The sequence below is a fragment of the Eptesicus fuscus genome, chromosome 5 (genome assembly GCF_027574615.1).
Source record: "Eptesicus fuscus isolate TK198812 chromosome 5, DD_ASM_mEF_20220401, whole genome shotgun sequence".
Lineage (NCBI taxonomy): Eukaryota > Metazoa > Chordata > Mammalia > Chiroptera > Vespertilionidae > Eptesicus > Eptesicus fuscus.
Genome location: NC_072477.1, coordinates 100,091,047 through 100,112,322, shown reverse-complemented (window position 1 = coordinate 100,112,322; position 21,276 = coordinate 100,091,047). Strand labels below are relative to the sequence as shown.

The following is a 21,276-nucleotide window of genomic DNA, read 5'->3' as shown; positions in this document are numbered from 1 at the left end:
AACTATAAAAACAACCTAATATAAATTGTAGTATAGAAAAACATAGCATCTGAGTTTAAAAATTTAATGAACGAACAAGGGAGCAGATTGGATATGGCAGTATAGTGTGAGATCATTTGAAGATTCATCAATAGAAAATATGTATCTAAAGACAAAAGAGAATAATGATGGGAACAAGTGAATAAAGACTGAAAAACATTTGAAATATCAAATAACTAACAGGTAATTGCATTGAGAGAGAGAGAGAGAGAGAGAGAGAGAGAGAGAGAGAAGAGAGAGAGAAACAGAGTAGAAAAAGTGGCTTGGAAAAAATAGTTGAAAATTTCCTGAAATTTACATACTCAAGTTGTTCATTAAACTCTAAGTTGATATATATAAAGAAAATGGTCTAATGAACCAAATAAACTGATGACCAAAAGTAAACCCAGAGTCATAGAAGCATGAATAAACTGTTGAACCTCAGAGGGAAGACAAGGGAGGGTGGGTGGGAAGAGATCAACCAATGAAATTGTATGCATATATGCATAACCCATAGACACAGACAATGGGGTGGTGAGGGTGGGGGGTGGGAAGAGAGGATGGGAGTGGGCTGGAAGAGGTTAATGGGGAAAAAAGAAGGACCTATGCAATACTTTCAACAATAAAGGTTCAAAAAATAAAAAGAGCCCTGACCAGTTTGGCTCAGTGGATAGAGTGTTGGGCTGTGGACTGAAAGGTCCTGGGTTCGATTCCAGTCAAGAGTATGTACCTTGGTTGCATGCTCGATCCCCAGTAGGGGGCGTGCAGGAGGCAGCTGATTGGTGTTTCTAACTCTCTACCCCTCTCCCTTCCTCTCTGTAAAAAGTCAATAAAAATATATATTAAAATAATCTATACTAATAAAAGGGTAATATGCAAATTGGTCACGACACCTTCAGAGTAACAACCAAACAGCAGGCTGCATGAGGCGACAAGGCTGGCAGGGGGATTAGCGAGGGATGACCAAACAACTGAACAGCAGGCTGTGTGGGTTGACCAGGCTGGCAGGGGGGGCAGTGAGGGGCGACCAGGCTGACAGAGGGGATCAGTGAGGGGTGACCAGGCCAGCAGAGGGGGGCAGTGAGGGGCAACCAGGCCAGCAGGGGGATGGGCAGTTGGGGGTGACCAGGCATGGGGGCAGTGAGGAGCAACCAGGCTGGCAGGGGGGACAGTGAAGGGCAACCAGGCTGGGGGGGGGGGGCCAGTTAGGGGTGACAAGGCTTGTGAGGGGGGCATTTGGAGATGACCAGGCCAGTAGAGGGACAGTTGTGGGCAGCCAGGCTGGCAGGGGGGAAGTTGAGGATGACCAGGCTGGCACAGGGGGCAGTTGGGAGCAAGCAGGCTGGCAGGGGGGGGGCACTAAGGGGCAACCAGTCAGGTGGAAGGGGACAGTTAGGGGCAACCAGGCTGGCAAGGGGGGCAGTTAAGGGCAATCAGGCTGGCAGGCAGAAGTGGTTAGGGGTGATCAGGCTAGCAGGGGGGTGGGGACAGTTAGGGGCGATCAGGCAGGCAGGCAGGTGAGCAGTTATGAGCCAGCTGTCCCGGATTGTGAGAGGGATGTCCCAGATTGGAGAGGGTACAAGCTGGGCTGAGGGGACACACCCCACCCCGTGCATGAATTTTGTGCACCAGGACTCTAATAAGAAGAAGAAAATAAAATGGTGCCCACACAAATCAGAGTCAAACTGTTGAAAACAAAGTTCCAGAGGGATAAAAGGCAGAAGAAAGATAAATAATAAATAACTAGGAAAACAATACTTTCTTGAACTAAGTAAAAATTTAAATCTTGTAAAATTTCTAAATTTCAATGATAAATGAGAGCAAAAAATAAAGAAACAGGGTTCCAGAAAACATCAAACTACTATACCCACATCTACCCAAACTTTCCATGAGAGATAAATAATATTCTATTTTGTTTGAGCTATTGAATTTTATGGAGTCTCTTTATATAGCAGTCTAGCCTAGTTTCTAACTAATAAGTATATAGAGAATTAAAATAATGAAACAAATCTAGATTTAATTAAATTTTATAATGAGAGAAGAAGAGAGAGAAGAGAAAGAATGGAAAAGAGAATACATACTCCACTGTGATAGACTACAAATGGTCATAAATTCTTTGCAGTAGCTCTGATCAAAAGGTGAAATAAATTTCTTCAATCCCTGAAACTGGGCTGACCTAGGACTTGCTTTGGCCAATAGGATACAATGCAAATGGCACTATCTGAGGTTTGAGCTTAACTCTCAGCAGTCTTCCAGCTTTATTTTGCTCTCTTGCTACTGAGAATCTTACTATACAGTAAACTATTTAGGGATAGCCTTTTGGGAGATCAGACTGTAAAGAGGTCCTATCTGTCCCAGATGTCCCAGCTAGGACCCCATACATGTGAATAAAGCTATCTTAGACCACCCAACCCAAGCCTGCCCAGAGAAAACACTTATCCAGCCACTAAGAGAAATAATGAATATCTGACGTTGTGTGTTTTTTTATCTCCTTCATTTTTTTTACTTCATTTTTTGTTGTTACTATTACAGATCCCCACCCTCACCCCCGCAAATATCTGCTGTTTTAAATCACCAAGTTGTAATTTGTTATTTAGGAAAAGTTAATTGGTATACAAAGCAATAGAAAATATACATTATATTATGTCATCAGAACATTTACAAAAGTTGTATTATATTATTTCCACAAATGCCACCAATAATTTTATCCACTCTATGCCACTCCTCCCCTTGAATATGTGCTAGCCTTGTAATTTCTTTACAGAATGTGGTGAAAAAACTTCAAGGACTTATGAGCTCAGTTTGTAACAAGCTTATTATTTTTGCTTTTGCCTTCTTGGGTCCCAGCCACCATGTAGAGAAGTTTGGGATAAATTGCATGATGGGAAATCAGACATGTGAAAGAAATTATCTTGGACTTTTCCAGCTCCAGCTGAGTTCCCACCTGAATGTATCAATATTTAGTCAACATGACATCAAATAGAGACACTGCCCAGCTGAGTGCAGCAAACCAAAGAATTGTGAGAAATAATGGCATTATTGTTTTAAGCCACTAAATTTTGGGGTAGTTTGATATGAAGCAATAGAAATACCTGGAAGTGGGGTGGTGCAACAACAAAAACTTAAACCATGTGGCACTGGCTTTAGGTTCAACAGGTGAGCAGAAGCTGAAAGTGTGGTGAAGACCACACCTAGTAAAGACCAGAAAAATAGCCAGAAGTCTACAGGTGAAGACTGGAAAAATGGCAAACAACCTGTTAGTGGAAGTTCTAAAAGGCAGTGAGGTTAGAAAATTGAAGGGTGGAAAATACTGAAGGCTGACAAAAAAGAATCTATCTCAGAATTATGGGCTTTTGAGTAAAAGAATGAACCCCAATAACATACATGGAAAATAAAATTTTTTAAGAGAAATGCCATCATATTAGACTAAAAAGGACAGAAACAATTAAAAAATGCATGTCTTTCTTATATCCATATGATTAAGCAACTAATCACCCACTTACTTGAAATAAATATATTCTATTTTTCTAACAAATAATCTGAAAATCAAAATTTAATAGAATTAAAAAATTTGTATCATTTTATCTGGGTTGCTAGTGTATATGGTATCTTTGATGAATTAGAAAAATAGGAGCCCTCTTTCAAGCAAATGCAGCCCTATGCTAGGGTATGCAGTTGGCAAGTAAACCATGGATTGGATTTCAACACCCACTTTTGCCTTATCCCCTCCCTTGTTCAAGGTACAATTTATACAACATAAAGATAGCCTTGGGTCCAAATGGATTATTTTTTCTACATACTTTAAATGTTACAAGTAAACTAAAGAACTAGTTAATTTAAAAACTAAAAGACAGTTTTATATGTCTTATTGAGCACTTCATAAGCATTAAATCACTTGGGCAGATAACAATGCGAACTGATTCTATTATCCATGCCTGTTAGAGAAAGCAAAACAGAATATATTTTCACATGTTGCAAATTCTGAGCAGGACTCCATGTTTGCAGTTCAGATTTCACTATTAATTTGTTCTCTAACACTAAGCAAGTCACTTTTTTAAATTTTTATTGATCTCTGTAAAATGGCCTAGACCAGTAATGATTTATAAAGGAGTTTTGGAGGAGGGAGAAAGTCTCTTAAATCCATAGATCTTCCTCAGAAAAAATTATACCTACAGAAAGATTTGACTTCAACTTCATAAAAAATAATTTAAAATGACACTCACTAGCTGCTATAGACTGAATGTTTGTGTCCCTCCCAACCCCCCACCCAAAAAAAAATTCATAAATTGAAACCTAATATCTAATGTGATGGTATATACAGATGAAGACTTTAGGAGATGATTAGGTCATGAGGGTAGAGCCCTTACTAATGGGATTAGCAACCTTCTAAAAGAGACTCCAGAGAGCTCCTTTACCCTTTCTTCCATGTGAAGATGGTGCCTTAATCTTGAATTTGTCATTCACTAGAATTGTGAGAAATAAATGTTTGTTATTTAAGCCACTGAGTCTATATTTTGTTACCTATTATGGTCTTAATGTTTGTGTCCTAAAAGAAATTCATATGTTGAAATCTTAATGCCCAGTGTGATGATATTACAAGGTGGGACCTTTGAGAGATAATTAGTTCAGGAGAGCAGAGCCCTCATGAATGAGATTAATTCCCTTATAAAAGAGGCTTGAGAGAACTCCCCTGCCTTTTCTGTCATACAGAAATACAATGAGAAGTCTTCAACTGAGAAGAGGCCCTTACCCCACCATGCTGGCACTCTGATCTCAAACTTTTAGCCCCTAGAACTGTTGGAAATAAATTTATCTTGCCTATAAATTATCCAGTCCCTAATATTTTGTTAGAATAGTATGAATAGACTAAGAACAGCATGGATGGCCCTAGAGAGTATTATGCTAAGTGAAATAAGCCAGTAAAAGAAAGATAAGTATCATATGAACTCCCTCATATGTGGAATATAATGAACAAAACAAACTAATGAACAAAAATAGATCCAGAGGCATAGAAGCATGGAACAGGCTATCAAACCTCAGAGAAAAGGCAGAGGAGGTTAGGTGGGAAGAGATCAAACTAAGGAACTTGTATGCATATGTGCATAACCCATGGACACAGACAATAGGGTAGTGAAGGCCTCGGGTGGGTTCAGGGTGGGCTAGAAGAGGTCAATGGGGCAGGGAGGGAAATAAGGACTTATGTAATATTTTCAACAATAAATTTTAAAAAAAGGCACAGCTCAAATTAAAAAACAAACAAATACTATCTTAATGACTTATAATGTTAAAAATATGGGGTTATAATAATTTTAAAATATTCACAATGTTGTCCTAAATTAAATAAGTTTATAAGTGTTGATTGGAAGAATTCTAAGATGGCCTCCAAAGATCCCTATCCCTGGTGTTATTCCCTGTATAATTCACTCCCTTTTAGTGTTACCTATGACTTGCTTCTAGCCAATAGAATATCACAAAGTGGTGATATACCACTGCCTTTATTTGATTGCATTAGCTAAAGTGACAAGATGTCACTCCCGTAATTGTGTTATCCTATATAATAAAGAGGTAGTATGCAAATTGATCATCACACCCTCACACAAGATGGCCATCCCCACGTGGTCACAAGATGACTGCCAAAAGATGGCTGGCAGGAGAGTATAGTTGAGGGCAACCAGGCCTGCAGGGGAGGGAGGGCAGTTGGGGTCAACCAGGCCTGTAGAGGAGGGCATTTGGGGGCAACCAGGCCTGCAGGAAAGGGCAGTTGGGGGGGACCCGGGTGGCAGGAGAGGGCAGTTAGGGGTAACCAGGCCTTGCAGGGGAGGGCAGGTAGGGGATACCAGGCCTGCAAAGGAAGGAAGTTGGGGGGGGGGTGACCTGCAGGGGAGGGCAGTTAGGAACAACCAGGTCAGCAAGGGAGAGCTGTTGAGAGTAATTGGGCCAGCAGGGCAGCAGTTAGCCATTGATCAGGCTGGTAGGGGCATGGTTAGGGGGTGATCAGGCTGCCAGGCTGAAGCAGTTAGGGGCAATCAGGTAGGCAGGCAGGCGAGTGGTTGGAAGCCAGCAATCCTTGATTGTGAGGAGGATGTCCAACTGCTAGTTTAGGCCTGATCTCTGTTTGGAGAGGGTACAGGCTGGGCTGAGGGACACACCCCCCAGTGCACAAATTTCATGCACCGGGCCTTTAGTCTATAGATATGTATAAAAAGCCAGCGACCAAAATGCCATAATGACCAGAACGACTGGTCGCTATGACACCCATTGTGGCCAGTGAACTGGCCCAATCAGGGGGTGGGGCTGGCTGGCCAACTCCTTCGGCCCCTCCCCCCAGCCAGCCCACCCCCTGATCAGCCTCTCCCACTCCAATCGAGGGGAGGGTGGTCTGCCAACCTCCTGCAGCCCCACCCCTGCAGCCCCACCCCCAATGGGCCCCCACCACCTTGATTGGCCTGGAGCCCCCCCAGGCTGACCCTGCCCTTGATCATCTCCCCACTTCAATAGAGGGAGGGTCAGCTTGCCAACATCCTGCAGCCCCTCCCCCCACCCAGCCCCATCCAAGATCAGCCACCCATCCCAATCAGGTGCAGGGCCAGCTGGCCAACCACCCATGGCCTCTCCCCCAACCTGGCCCCACCCCAGATCAGCCCCCAACCCTAATCAGGGGCAGGGCCAGCCAGCCAACCACCTGCAGTCCCTCCCCACAGCCAGCCAACCTCCCACCATCTCCTCCCGACAGGCCTAGCCCCAATTCACCCTGGTTGGGACTGAGCCAGCAGGACCCCACCTGTGCATGAATTCATGCACTGGGCCTCTAGTATTATATAAAACTGCTTTGGCAAACATAACAGACTCTTGGATGGTCTGAAGAAAATAGTTGCTATGATGTAAACTGCCTATGAAGATGGTCACGTGACTGGGTATCTCAGTTCTACGAGTGCAAGAAACTGAAGTTTGCCACATCCATTTGAACTAGGAAGAAGACCCCAAGTTATAGAATGGAATAGAGCCTAGTCAATACCTGCATCTCAGCTTGATAAGTCCTTGAGCATAAGACACAACTAAGTCATGCTCAGGCTCCTAACCCTCTTAAAACATGAATATGGGAAAATAAATGTTGTTTTAAGTTGCAAAATTTGTGGTAACATGTTATGCAGGAATAGAAAACTAATGCCATAAAATTCTACATTCAATAGCACAAGCAGTGCTTTTATATACTTCCCAAATTTATAATATCTGATTATTAAATCATTCAGGCACATTCTGTGAGAAAATAAACTTTAGTCACTCACTAAAATGGGTGGTATGATGCTCTGATGGTTATTTAGAAGCTATACTGCAGAAAAAGAAAATATTCCAAAGTGAAGGTAAAATAAAGGATTACTTGTACTCCTTTTATTACATCACATAGAAAAGAGTGGGCTATACAATTTACTATTTCTAGATACATTTTTTAATTTTTTCATATCACTTTTACATTATTTTGAGACAGATAGGGCAGCTGTTGTTTTATCTACCCTGCTAATGGAAAATATGAAGTTTAAGTACATGAAAGGGATGTGTCCAACAGTGTGGTGATTGTGGGGTGAGAGCTGCAGGGAAGGTAATGAGATGGGAAAAAATAAAATAAAGGCAGAAACAGGGCTCAGCACATCCATGACTCCTGCACTGCCTCACCTCCACCTCTGCAAGGACGACATCCTAGCTAAAGCCCTTTTCTCTCTCGCTGAGCTAACGAAAGCAACCTGAGATGTTAGGAGGTGGAACAAGAATTGGAGAGGCACCCGCCGAGCTGTTTGCCAGATAAAAAATACAGGATTCCAGTAAAATGTGAATTTCATTTTGTATTTTTATTTTATGGTTTTGTTTTTCCTCTCCTCACTTGTTCTCTTCTTCTACTAATAGCTTAATTAGTTTCACTCACCAGACTCAGGCCTATCTGCTCTCTACTCTATTCTCTTTTTCCAAAAACATATTTGTAAAGATAGATAGATTAAAGAAAGGGGAAATTTTTATTTTTTATATATTAAATTTTTCTTTTATATGTATAGACTTAATATATATCTTTTAACTATTATTATTATTAATTATAATTATTATTTAATTATTTTAATTGAGTATTTGGTTTTTTACTTTTCTTCTTATACACTCATTCTCTTTCTGCCTCCTCTATACTGAATCATGTCCATTCCCCAATTCATTCAATTCCTTTACCTAACCTTCTGGAAATAAGCTCTACCTCTTCAGATTCAGCTCCCCTCCTTTTTTTCTGGGTGTTTGTTGTTTAAATTTTTTGGCTTAGTTGTTGGTTTTGTGGAGTTTTTTCCCCAGGTATGTATATTTTGCACCTTCTTTTTCCTTTCTCTCTTATGTTTTTTTTTTCCTTTTCTCAATATCATTTTTGTACTCTTTTCTCTCCCCTAATTTTCTTTTCTCTGGTAGTCACTTTATTTGGAGTTGGTGGTGGTGTGAATACATTCGTGTTTTATTCCCTCTGTGTCATTCCTTGTCAAGTTGTATTTTGTGCTTTTTGATCAAATGGTAGAGAGTGGGCCACATAACAAGACACCTTGAGAAGAGCAAAAATGGGGAGACAAAATAATAGCCCCCATATGTAAGAAAAGGGGGAATCACCGGAAATAGGAAGTAAACAAAATGGAGGCAAGCGATTTGTCAGAGAAAGAATTCAGAGCAATGGATATACATATGCTGAAAAGGATAGAAGACAAATTCAACAACATGTGTAAGAATAAATAGGAAATGAAGAACTAAGAAGAAATAAAGAATGACATATCTGCAATAAAGAACAAAATAGAATGAATCAACAGTATACTAGAAGAAGCCTCCTTCTAGCATCAGTGAGCTAGAAGACAAGGTAGGAAAAAACACCCAAGCAGAGCAGCAACTGGGAAAAAAAAACTGAAAAAAACAGGAGGAGAGCCTAAGAGAGCTTTGGGACAACATGAAACAAAACAACATCCACATAATAGGGTGATAGAAGGAGAGGAAACTAAGAAAGGAATTAAAAAAACTGTTCAAATAAATAATGTCAGAAAACTTCCCTGATATTGGGAAGAAAAAACACAAGTCCGAGAAGTTCACAGAGTCCCTGTGGACAAAAGGGGCCACATGCTAACCTGGCATGCTCAGGGGAGACCTGCATGGTAGTCTTGCAAACTCAGAGACCTAAAATAACCACAAACAATGGTCTGAAAATTAAATATTTAACTACAAACAGATTTTAGTGGGTAGTCATGTCTGAGGCCAGTATTTTCCCTGATAAAGATCAACTTAGATCTTCACTGAGCCCATTTGTCTTTTTGCCTCTAAGATAACATATCTGCAAAATGTATAGGTAACTTGTAACTTCCCTTTTTTCTGGACCCCTCAAGGCACAACAAATGGCACCAGGACATTCCCTCATTGTTATTATTACCAAGTTAATTGTCAACTATTAATTATGTAAAACTATCCTGTATTCATCTATGTAAAAGAAGCATATGTCCATCATTCCACTTTTTACCCTATCCCAGAGGTTTCCCTGCTTTGCTTTATCCCACCTTCTTAATCTATCACCAATGGATTTCATGTAACCCATCTATGTCCCTTTCCTTTGATTGCAATGTATAAATACAGATGTAACCCCGCCATTCTCCGGAGCATTATCTCAATTTGTTGAAGTTCTACTTCCCGGCATAAGTCAACAGTTTGGCTCAAAGAAACTCACAAAATTCTTTACAGGTTTCAATGTGTTTTCTTTTTCTTTTTTTTTTTAGTATGTTAACATCCCTAACAAGATAAACACAAAAAGACTGAAACCAAGATACATTATAAGTAAATTGGCAAACACCAATGACAAAGTAAGAATCTTAAAGGTGGCCTGAGAGAGACAGAAAGTTACCTATAAGGTATCTCCCATTAGACTCAACAGAAGCACATCAGGCCAGAAGGAAACTGAATGTAATATACAAAGTGATGCAAAGCAAGGTACTGAATACAAGAATACTCTACCCAGCAAAGCTACCATTCAAAATTGAAAGGGAAAGCAGGAGCTTTGTAATCAAAAAAGGGATAAGGGAGTTTATAACCACCAAACCAGCAATGGAAGAAATGCTAACAAAATGCTGTAAAAATAAGAAATAGGAAGTGGAAAAGGAACACAGGCATAAAGAATAAAAATGGCAACAAACAAGTACCTATCAATAATAACCTTAAATATAAATGGATTAACACTCGAATCAAAAGACATAGGGTAGCTGAATAAATAAGAAAACATGACCCATACATCTGCTGACTACAAGAGGCCCACCTCAAAAAAAAAAAGGACTCATACAGACTGATAGTAAAGGATGGGAAAATATTTTTCAGATGAATGGAAATGAAAAAAAGCTGGGGTAGCAATACTTAAATCTGACAAATTAGACCTGAGAGTGAATGTATAACAAGAGATAAGGAAGGACACTTCATAATACTAAAAAAAGCAATTCAACAAGAAGATATAACTCTGGTAAACATATATGCACCCAATACAGGAGCACCCAAATACATTAAAAAAAAATTTCCAAAAGATATCAAGAGAAAGATCAACAGCAATGCAGTCATAATAGAGGACTTTAATATCACATTGACACCATTGGATAAATACTCTAAACAAAAAATCAGCAAAGAAACCAATCCTAAATGACTCACTAGATCACATAGATGTAATTAACATCTTCAGAACATTTCACCCCAAAGCTACAAAATATACATTCTTCTCAAGTGCACATGGGACATTTTCAAACATAGATCACATATTGGGACACAGGCAAAGTCTCTTCAGGTTCAAGAAGATAGAAAACGTATCAAAAATCTTCTCAGATCACAATAGCATAAAATTAGAAATCAACTACAATTAAAACAATGAAAAGAAATCAAACACTTGGAGGCTAAATAGAATTTTATTAAACAATAATTGGGTTACCAAAGAAATCAAAGAAGAAATAAAAAGAATCCTGGTAAAAATGACAATGAAAACACAACAATCCAAAACCTATGGGACATAGTGAAAGCAGATTTCAGAGGGAATTCATAGCTCTACAGGCCTGCCTCAAAAAAACAAGAAAAAATTGTAATAAATTATCTACCCTATAACTCAAAGAATTATGAAAAGAGCAACAAGAAAATCCCAGTAAAGCAGAAGGAAGGAAATAAAAAAGATCCAAGTGGAAATAAATGACATAGAGACAAAAAAAACAAAAACAAAACCAAAAAAAACATACAAACGATTAATAAAACCAAGAGCTTATATTTGAAAAGATAAACCTCTAGCCAGGCTCACCAAGAAGCAAAGAGAGAAGACCCAAATAAACAAAATAAAAAGTGAAAGAGGTGAAGTAACAACCAACCCCACAGAAATAAAAAATTTTATGAAAAAGTACTATAAACAACTCTATTCCAGCGAAATGGACAACATAGTTGAAATGGACATATTCTTAGAAAAATACAAGCTTCCAACACTGAATCAGGAAGAATAAAAAATCTGAATAGGCTGATAACTACACTGAGGAAATTGAAACAGTAATCAAACATCTTTCAGCAAACAAAAGCCCTGGTCCGGATGGTTTTACAAGGGAGTTCTATCAAGCATTCAAAGAAAAACTAAAACCTATCCTCCTCAGATTACTCTAAAAATTGAAGAGGAAGACACACTTCCAAGCTCTTTCTATCAAGACAGCATTACCCTAACTTCAAAACCACATAAAGACACCACAAAAAAGAGAACTACAGGCCAATATTCTTGATATACATAGATGATAAAATCCTCAAAAAAATTCTAGCAAATCAGATTCAGCAATACATTAGAAAGATCATACACCATGACCAAGTGGAATTTATTCTGGGGATGCAAGGATGGTACAATATCCGAAAACCAATAAATGTGATACATCACATAAACAAATGGAGAGAGAAAAATCACATACTCATATCAATCAATGCAGAAAAAGCATTTGACAAAATCCAACACCCTTTCTTGATAAAAAATCACCAGCAAAGTGGGAATAGAGGGATCACACCTTAATACAATAAAAGCCTTATATGACAAACCTACAGACAACATCATACTCAATGGGCAAAAACTAAATCCATTTTCCCTAAGAACAGGAACAAGACAAGGAGGCCCACATTCACCACTCCTGTTCAATATACTACTGGAAGTGCTAGCCATAGCAATCAGACAAGAAGAAGAAATAAAAGTCATCCAATTTGGAAAAGAAGAAGTAAAACTGTCATTATTTGCAGATGACATAATACTGTACATAGAAAACCCTAAAGACACCATAAAAAAAACTACTAGACTTAATTATTGAATTCATCAATATAGCAGGATACAAAATTAATACTCAGAAATCTATGGGTTTTTTTTATACACCAATAATAAATACAGAGAAAAAGAAACTACAATCCCATTTACTATTGCACCAAAAAAATTTAAGATACCTAGGAATAAACTTAACTAAGAGGTAAAAGACCTATACTCAGAAAACTACATGACATTGAAAAAAGAGATAGAGGAAGACATAAACAAATGGAATAATGTGTTCATGGATTGGTAGAATCAACATCATTAAAAACACCCATACTACCCAAAGCAATTTATAGATTCAATGCAATCCCCAATAAATACCAATGGCAAATTTCACAGACCAAGAACAAATGCTCCAAAAATTCATCTGGAATAAAAAAAGACCATGAGTAGCCATAGCAATCCTGAGAAAAAAGTACAATGTTGGAGGGATCACAATACCAGATATCAAGCTATATTACCAAGCCATGGTTCTCAAAACTGCCTGGTACTGGCACAAAAACAGACATATTGACCAATGCAACAGAACAGACAACTCAGAAATAGACCCAAGCCATTATGCTCAATTAGTATTTGACAAAGGAGGCAAGAGCATACACAGGAGTCAAGACAGTCTCTTCAATAAATGGTGCTGGAAAAATTGGTCAAATACATGCAAAAAAATGAAACTAGACCACCAACTTACACCATACACAAAAACAAACTCAAAATGGTTAAAGGACTTAAATATAAGAGAGGAAACCATGAAAAACTTGGAAGATTCCATAGGCATCAAAATATCAGACATACGTCATAGCAATATCTTACAGCTCCTAGGGCAATGGAAACTAAAGAGAAAATAAACAAATGGGACTACATAAAAATAAAAAGCTTTTGCACAGCAAGAGAAACCATCAACAAAACAACAAGAAAGCCTACTGCATGGGAGAACGTATTTTCCAATGCTATTTCAGATAAGGTTTTAATCTCCAATATTTACAAGGAACTCATACAACTTAACAAAAGGAAAATAAACAATCTAGTAAAAAATGGGCAAAGGACCTAAATAGACACTTTCTAAAAAGGACATACAGAAGGCCAAGAGACATATGAAAACATGCTCAAAGTCACTAATCATCAGAGAGATGCAAATCAAAACAGCATTGAGGTGCCATCTCACACCTGTCAGAATGGCCATCATCAATAAATCGACAAACAAGTGATGGAAAGGATGTGGAGAAAAAAAGGAAGCCTCATGCACTGCTGGTGGGAATGCAGACTGGTGCAGCCACTGTGGAAAACAGTATGGCATTTTCCTAAGTTAAAAATAGAGTTCCCATTTGACACAGTGATCCCACTTCTAGGACTATATCCCAAGAAACCAGATGCACCAATCAGAAAGGATATATGCACCCCTATATGTTCATAGCAGCACAATTTACAATAACTAAGATTTGAAACCAGCCTAAATGCCCATCAGAAGATAAGTGGATTAAAAAACTGTGGTACATCTCTACAATGGAATACTATGCTGCTATAAAAAAGAAGGAACTTTTACCATTTGCAACAGCATGAATGGAACTGGAGAGCATTATGCTAAACAAAACAAGCCAGTCAGAGAAAGATAAATATCACATGATCTCACTCATATAATGGGATATAATGATCAACATAAACTGATAAACAAAAGTAAATCTAGAGACAAGGTTCAGGGGACCGTGGTGTTAAAGATCAACCAAAGGACTTGTATGCATGCATATTAGCATAACCAATGGACACAGACAGTGGGGATGAGGGACCTACCCTCAAGGGTGGGAGTAGTGGGAGGGTCAATTGGGGAAAAAGGAGACATATGTAATACTTTTAGCTATACTAGTGGCCCGGTGCACCAAAATCATGCACATTAAAAGGGAATTAGAGGAAATATTTTAATATTGCTATTTGCCCTTTCTCTAAATAGAAGTATCAGAGATGAAAGAAAATTAGTAAAATGTATATGAAAATCTCCCTCCTGTAAGTCTGGGGCGTGCCGCCAGCACCTAAAGTCAAGTTCCCAACCACACCCACACGTGCTGCAAAAACACAGGAGACCCAGACTCAGCTGGCCCCACACTCACTGGGTAAGACCCAGACCCAGCAGGCCCCACTCCGTCAAGCCCCTCCAGGTGGGGGCCACACCTTCAGGTTCCCCAGCCCAGAGCCGGGCAGGGGGCGCAGCCTCAGGTCCCCCATCCCAGCACCTGGCTGGGGGGCATGGCCTGAGGCCCCCCATCAAGTCTTCCGGGTGGGGATTGCAGCCTCAGGTCCCGTCAAGCCACACCTGGTGGGGAATGAAGCTTCAGGTCCCTCGGCACAGCCTCAGGTCCCCCTGCCCAGTGCTGAAGCGGGGGGGGGGGGGGGGGGGCGCAGCCTGAGGTCCCTTGTCAATCCATTCCAGGCTGGGGCGCAGCCTGAGGTCCCCCACTCCAGCCAGGCACCATGCAGCCTCAGGTCCCTGTTGTTTGGTCGTTATGTTACAGTGTCCTGGCCAATTTGCATATTCCTCTATTATTAGTATAGATATCCTATATACAAAAAGGGTAATATCCAAATTAACCCTAATGGCGGAACAACCGGTCGCTATGACACACACTGACCACCCGGGGGCAGACGTTCAATGCAGGAGCTGCCCTCTGGTGGTCAGTGGGCTCCCACAGGGGGGGCTCCACTCAGCCACTAGCCAGGCTGATGGCTGTGAGCTCTGCAGTGATGGTGGGAGCCTCTCCCACATCCTCTGCAGCACTAAGGATGTCTGTCAGTTGGACATCCCCCAAGGGCTCCTGGGCTGCCAGAGGAATGTCTGACTGCCAGCTTAGGCCCATTCCCCAGGGGTGCAGGCCTAAGCCAGCAGATGCACATCCTCCAAGGGGTCCTGGACTGTGATCCCCGAAGTGTACAAATTTTCATGCATTAGGCCACTAGTATCTATACTAATAAAAGGGCAATATGCTAATTAGACTGGACAGTTTTCAGACATCCATCCAGACATCCTTCCAGACAAAGCCATAGTGGTGGGGGCCGAGGCAGTGTCACTTAGGGGTGACCAGGTTGGAAGGGGAGGGCAGTTTGTGGCAACCAGGCCAGCAGGGTAGGGCAGTTAGGGGTGTCCAGGCTGGCAGGCAGAGATGGTTAAGGGTGACCAGGCAGGCAAGCAGAGCAGTTAGAGGTGATGAGGCAGGCAGGCAGGTGAGTGGTTAGGTGTCTGCAGTACTGGATTGTGAGAGGGGTGTCAGATTGGAGAGGATGCAACCCAGGCTGAGGGAAACCCCCCCCCCCCCGCCCCCATGCATGAATTTCATGCACCGGGCCTCTAGTAGATATATAAAGACAAAAACTGATGCATGATATATCTTTCTAAGAGCAAACCTATCATTATCTGTAATAATAAAAGCGTAATATGCAATCTACCAAAAGACCAAACAGCAGAACGTCCTTCTGGACGACCACGCTATGACATGCACTGGTGTCAGGCTAGTCAAGGTAAGTTCAATGCAAATGGTTGGGGGCCCCATTATTGCCCCACAATCACCCCACAGAGTGAGCCCCAGTCTACCCTCCCAGAGGCAATTGATTGGTGGGCTCAGCAATTGATCTATCGCCCCAAAGAGGGAGGCCTAAGCCACAAGCCATGGGGTGGTCGATGGGGGTGGAGGCTCCGTGATCACCTCAAAGAGAGAGGCCCCGGCTACCCTTTGCATGGCGGAGCTCTGGCCAGGTGGGCAGGGCCTCCATCTGTGGGGTGATCGATCATGAAGCCCTGCAATCAATCATCCCACAGAAGGAGTCCCAGGCCTGCGAAGCGATTGCACCCCATGCCTGTTGCCCACAGAAGGAGGTGACCAGTGGCAGGGGAGGTGGGGCAGTGCCTCACAGATGGCCAGCAGTGGCAGCAGCGGTGCCAGCAGCTGGGGGAAGGAAAGCCCAATAGGCCCTGATCACCGGCCAAGCCTAGAAACCATACCCAAGGGGTCCCAGATTGTGAGAGGGCACAGGTGGGCCTGAGGGACAACTCCCCTCCACCCCATGCATGAATTTCATGCACTGGACCTCTAGTTAATATTTGCTTAGGTCCAGAAAAAAAGGGACTTGTCTAATGCCACATAACTAGTAAGGCCCTGTTGACTACCAATATGATATTCTTTCCTTCATGATATTGCCTGTGGTTGAGAAAACCATAATTTTCATAACCTTGACAATAAACATGCCTAGATTTATCATTTTATTTTGTGAAACTTGAGAAGAGTCAACCAACAAGAAAGACATATCTTAGAGAGAACTTCAGTACACACATATACACAGATAGATACACACACTTATGTTCATATGCATCCTAATACTATCTATACATATAATTATCAGAGCACTTATTTATCAAATTTAGAGGCATAAAGAGAGTGTATTACCTGGGCTTTAAGGAACTCTTCTGTTTTAGGCTCTTTGGCTGGAGACTTTTTCCTGTAATTAAAAAATGTTTTAAAATATATCATATTTTTAATTACACAGCTAATTTTTAAATGTTTAAATCCTTATAAAAATGAAAATCTTCAAAAGAAATTTATGTATTTTAAAAAACCATAAAATCCACATAGGTTAAATGATAAATAATTAAATAACATTTCTCAAACTAACTTCTCATTACTATGATTAAAATATGGAAAGATGAGATAGGGCAAGGAATTTCAAAGTACATTGGTCCATTTTTTCCCTCTGGTCATTTGTCTAATGAATTTCTTTATAGATTTTTTGGAGCTATATAAACATGAAATTCATAATTTCTTTTTAAACTATATATTTATATTTGGGTTTGACCAAGCCAATTTAAATGCTAAAGTTATTTTATTTTATTAAAGAGGTTATTCACTTAATAAAACCAGTTTATAAAATCCATATACATTAAAATATAGGTAATTGTTTTTATAAAATAAGTACAATGAAGAAGTTATGTAAAGCCCTGGCTGGGTGGCTCAGGTGGATGGAGTATCTCCCCATACACCAAAAGGTTGTGGGTTTGATCCCCAGTCAGAGCATGTATGGGAGGCAACTGATTGATGTTTCTCTCTCACATTAATGTTTCTCTCTATTTCTCCCCATTTCTCCAGTCCTCTCTCTTTAAAATCAATTTAAAAATATATCCTCGGGTGCAAATTAAAAAAAAGAAAAACAAGAATTTCAGTTAAAAATAAAAAAGCATATGCCGAAACCGGTTTGGCTCAGTGGATAGAGCATCGGCCTGTGGACTGAGGGGTCCCTGGTTCGATTCCGGTCAGGGGCATGTACCTTGGTTGCGGGCGCATCCCCAGTGGGGGGTGTGCAGAAGGCAGCTGATTGATGTTTCTCTCTCATCGATGTTTCTAACTCTCTATCCCTCTCTCTTCCTCTCTGTAAAAAATCAATAAAATATATTTTTAAAAAATAAAATAAATAAAATAAATAAAAAAGCATAGGCCAGACTAAGGAGTTAATGTACAAATTACAAATCATTAGCTAACCCATCAAGGGCACAATGTAAATTTTTTTCCCTAAAATTATTTACAAATTTAATTCTGCCTGCCTGTTCCTAAATGTCTTGTGATTCATTCTCCTCCTCTTTAGTTCATGCTTCCCTTATCAGCTTTCTCCCACAATCATATTCTTATTTGCTTATAAAACTATATATAGTAATGCACCATTAACAATAAGGATACATTCTGAAAAATCCATTGTTATGTGATTTTATTCTTGTACAAACATCAGAGAGTACACACTGACACAAACATATATGGTATAGCCAACTACACACCTAGGCCTATTGCTCCTGGGCTACAAACCTGTACAGCATGTTACTGTGCTGAATACTGTACACAGTTGTAACAAAATGGTACTTGTGTACCTAAATATAGAAAAAGTACAGTAAAAATATTTATTGTAACAATTTTTATTGTTATTTCAGAGTGTACTCTTTCTACTTAAAAAATGTTTACTGTAAAACAATATGTCATGTTATACTAGAAGCAATCTCATATATATTCATGTTACTGTGTCTCTTAATTGCATAATTTTCTCTTGTGCATTATTTAATCTCATGTTATTTATAAGTTTCATGTAGCATAAGTATAGTGTTTATAAACTCTACGGTATTGTACAGTAATGTTCTAGGTCTCATGTTCAATCACCACTCACTCACTCACTTACTCAGTTCTCCAAGCTACATTATGTTCAGTGCCCCACATGGGTGTAACATGGTAAATTTTTATACATTGAAGGAGATGCCCCATCACACCTCTGCTGCTACCACTGCTGGCAGCACAAGCCTCAGCCGGTCCTGGTTACCTGAGCCTCGGGTGGCCATGGGTGGCTGGGCAACTGACAGAGGAGCTTGCCTGCACCTTGGGCCAGCCCTGGATGGCTGGGTGGCTGAGGGGCCTGGGAGACTCCAGAGGCAGGCGCATGGAGCAGTTGGGCCTGCCTGGGGTTGGGCCCAGCCTTGCCGCACACCTGCCACCCCAGTGGGGCTGAGGGGACTGGGCACTGCCATCTTGTGGCTGTGGGCACTGCCATCTTTGAGGGTGGGGCAGTCAATTAGCATATCCCCTACTTATTGGCTGTGGGTGTTGCCATCTTTGAGGGTGGGGCAGTCAATTAGCATATCCCCTACTTACTGGCTGTGGGCGCCTTCATCTTTGAGGGTGGGGCAGTCAATTAGCATATCCCCTATTTATTGGCTGTGGGCGCCACCATCTTTGTGACAGTGTGAAGGTCAATTAGTATATTCCCTCTTTATTAGATAGGATGATGTACTGTACAAAGTTGTATATCTTATATTTTCATATAATTGGCAGTGCAGTAGGTTATCCGACATCACCTCAAACAGAGTAATGTGATGTGCTATGGCATTACAACATCTACAATGTCACCAGGTGATAGGAATTTTTCATCTCCATTAAAATATTTTGGACTAAAAAATATGTCGTCTGTTGTTGACCAATATGTTATTGTAATATGGCTCATGCCTGTATTTGCTAATGTCATTTTTAGTAAACCTATTAATAATATATATTTATATTACCTCAAATTGTATAAAATAAAAATGTAAATTAACAAGGAAAGAAAACTTAGCATGTATCTTTATGTCTTACGCTTCTGAATCCTCAGATTTTTCTTTAGCTTTTTTCTTCTCCATTTTCATAGTTTTCTTTGTTCGTTCATATGTCGGCTTTGTTGACTGTGTGATTTTACATAAGCCAGAAAACGTTAATGAGACAATAAATTATAGGGAAATATATGATAATAAACATTATTAAGATTTCCATTTTACTTTGAGAATCACTATACTATTTTTCAAGGAAATTATCTGAATAAAAGGAAAAAATTAATGATACATTCAGTAAGTTTATTATAGTGCTTTACATATGTAAGTTGTATAGAAGTTAACACATATAAAAATAATTAAATTCTCCTGATAAATTATAGTCTGTTCTTCTATAATATGGCATACTTTCATAAAAACCACCTCACTTTGAAAAATCATGCAATATAAACTGCAGGATGTATGAGGAAATAAGATTAGGTGCACAGCACACAAAAAGTTGTCAGTGATACATTTTTTAAAATAGCAACCTGATAGAAAAATAAATACAGTTTTATACAGTTAAATAATTACAAAACATGTACTATGAAAAATATAGCTCTTAATCTTGAAAAAGACATGAAGTTAGTTTGTGGAAGTGAGTACTGAATAGGTTGCAACTTGTGAATCTTTATGCAGTGTTGGAAGGTTGGTTATCTGAAACTGAATGAAAAGTCGTAACACCAAATATGAACTGGTGTGGTACATTATATACATGGTGAACTAAGGTAGCTTACAGACACTCTTTTCTGCCTTTATCTGTACTTTTTGGAGATAAAATGAGCATAAAGCAAATGTAAAATTCACATTATGCTCAAATTGTTCAACCGTGTTCAAATTCACATTTAAAACAAATATTATGGCACTACTAACTACATGTTTAAAAGTATTCTTGAACCACTACGTAGCAACAGATTATTTTATTCAAGAAAGTAGAGAAAAATTAAACGATTACTGAAAATTTTAGATGTGCTTAATAAAGGAGAGCTATTAAAGTATTAGGTGGTCATTTCCTTTTTCAGCCAACAAATTCCAACAGATACCAAATTCACAACAGTGGAAAAGTTCTCACAAATTAAACACAAAGTATAACAATTTATCATAAAATATTAAAAATAAATATAATAGGCGATCACTTCTGGAAGGCCGGTGCTGGCACAGAGACCACGCCATCTTGAGAAACAGAGCTGCTTGAGACGAGCATCCTTCCCTCAGCAAAACACAGTCGCATCTCAGACACAAACCAGGACCCTGCAGCCACTGGGGACAAAGAACTGCAACCACAGCTTCATACCAACAGACATCATGAATCCAGACTTCCGGGCCACAGATTTCTGTGAGACAAAGAGCCTATTCCCCTCCCCTCAGGCTCGCAGATAGCACCATAGTAACTGATAGACTCACCCGTCACACAAGCCACAGTGCCCCTACAGGGAATTTGAGCTTGAGAGAGCACACACGGGCCTCAGAGCTGCTATTGGAATTTGAGAGACTAGAATCTGCTCCCTGCAATGCAATTGGGTGACCAAAGCCGAAGCCCATGCAGGGCGGCAGGGCCACCTGACTTGGATTCAAGGCAAGCACACAAGGAAGTCAGTTTTCCACAGTGCAGGCACGCCACAGAGCTATTGTGCAACCCAGTCCCCCATGGTGACCAGGACCCAAATTTTCCCGGCAAGAGGCAGCACTGAGCACCACCAACTTGACTCTATTTCTTACCGTGTCTGCCTGGGATCCCTGACTCACAGTGCATTCACACTAAGAGCTAGTGACTCCAATTCTTGGTTCATGCGCA

General features: G+C 40.1%; 1 protein-coding gene across 3 annotated transcripts in view; it reads right to left on the bottom strand.

Moving 5' to 3' along the window:
• The window catches only part of LOC103304446 (coiled-coil domain-containing protein 7-like), a 430,240-nt gene that overhangs the window by 268,383 nt on the left and 140,581 nt on the right, over positions 1-21,276 (bottom strand). For all 3 annotated transcript variants that reach the window (XM_054716612.1, XM_054716613.1, XM_054716614.1), the window contains exons 13-14: positions 19,492-19,577; positions 16,780-16,831 (exon numbers count right to left, since the gene is read on the bottom strand). In XM_054716612.1, the coding sequence (XP_054572587.1) occupies positions 16,780-16,831; positions 19,492-19,577 (138 nt within the window). The remainder of the gene's footprint in view (positions 1-16,779; positions 16,832-19,491; positions 19,578-21,276) is intronic.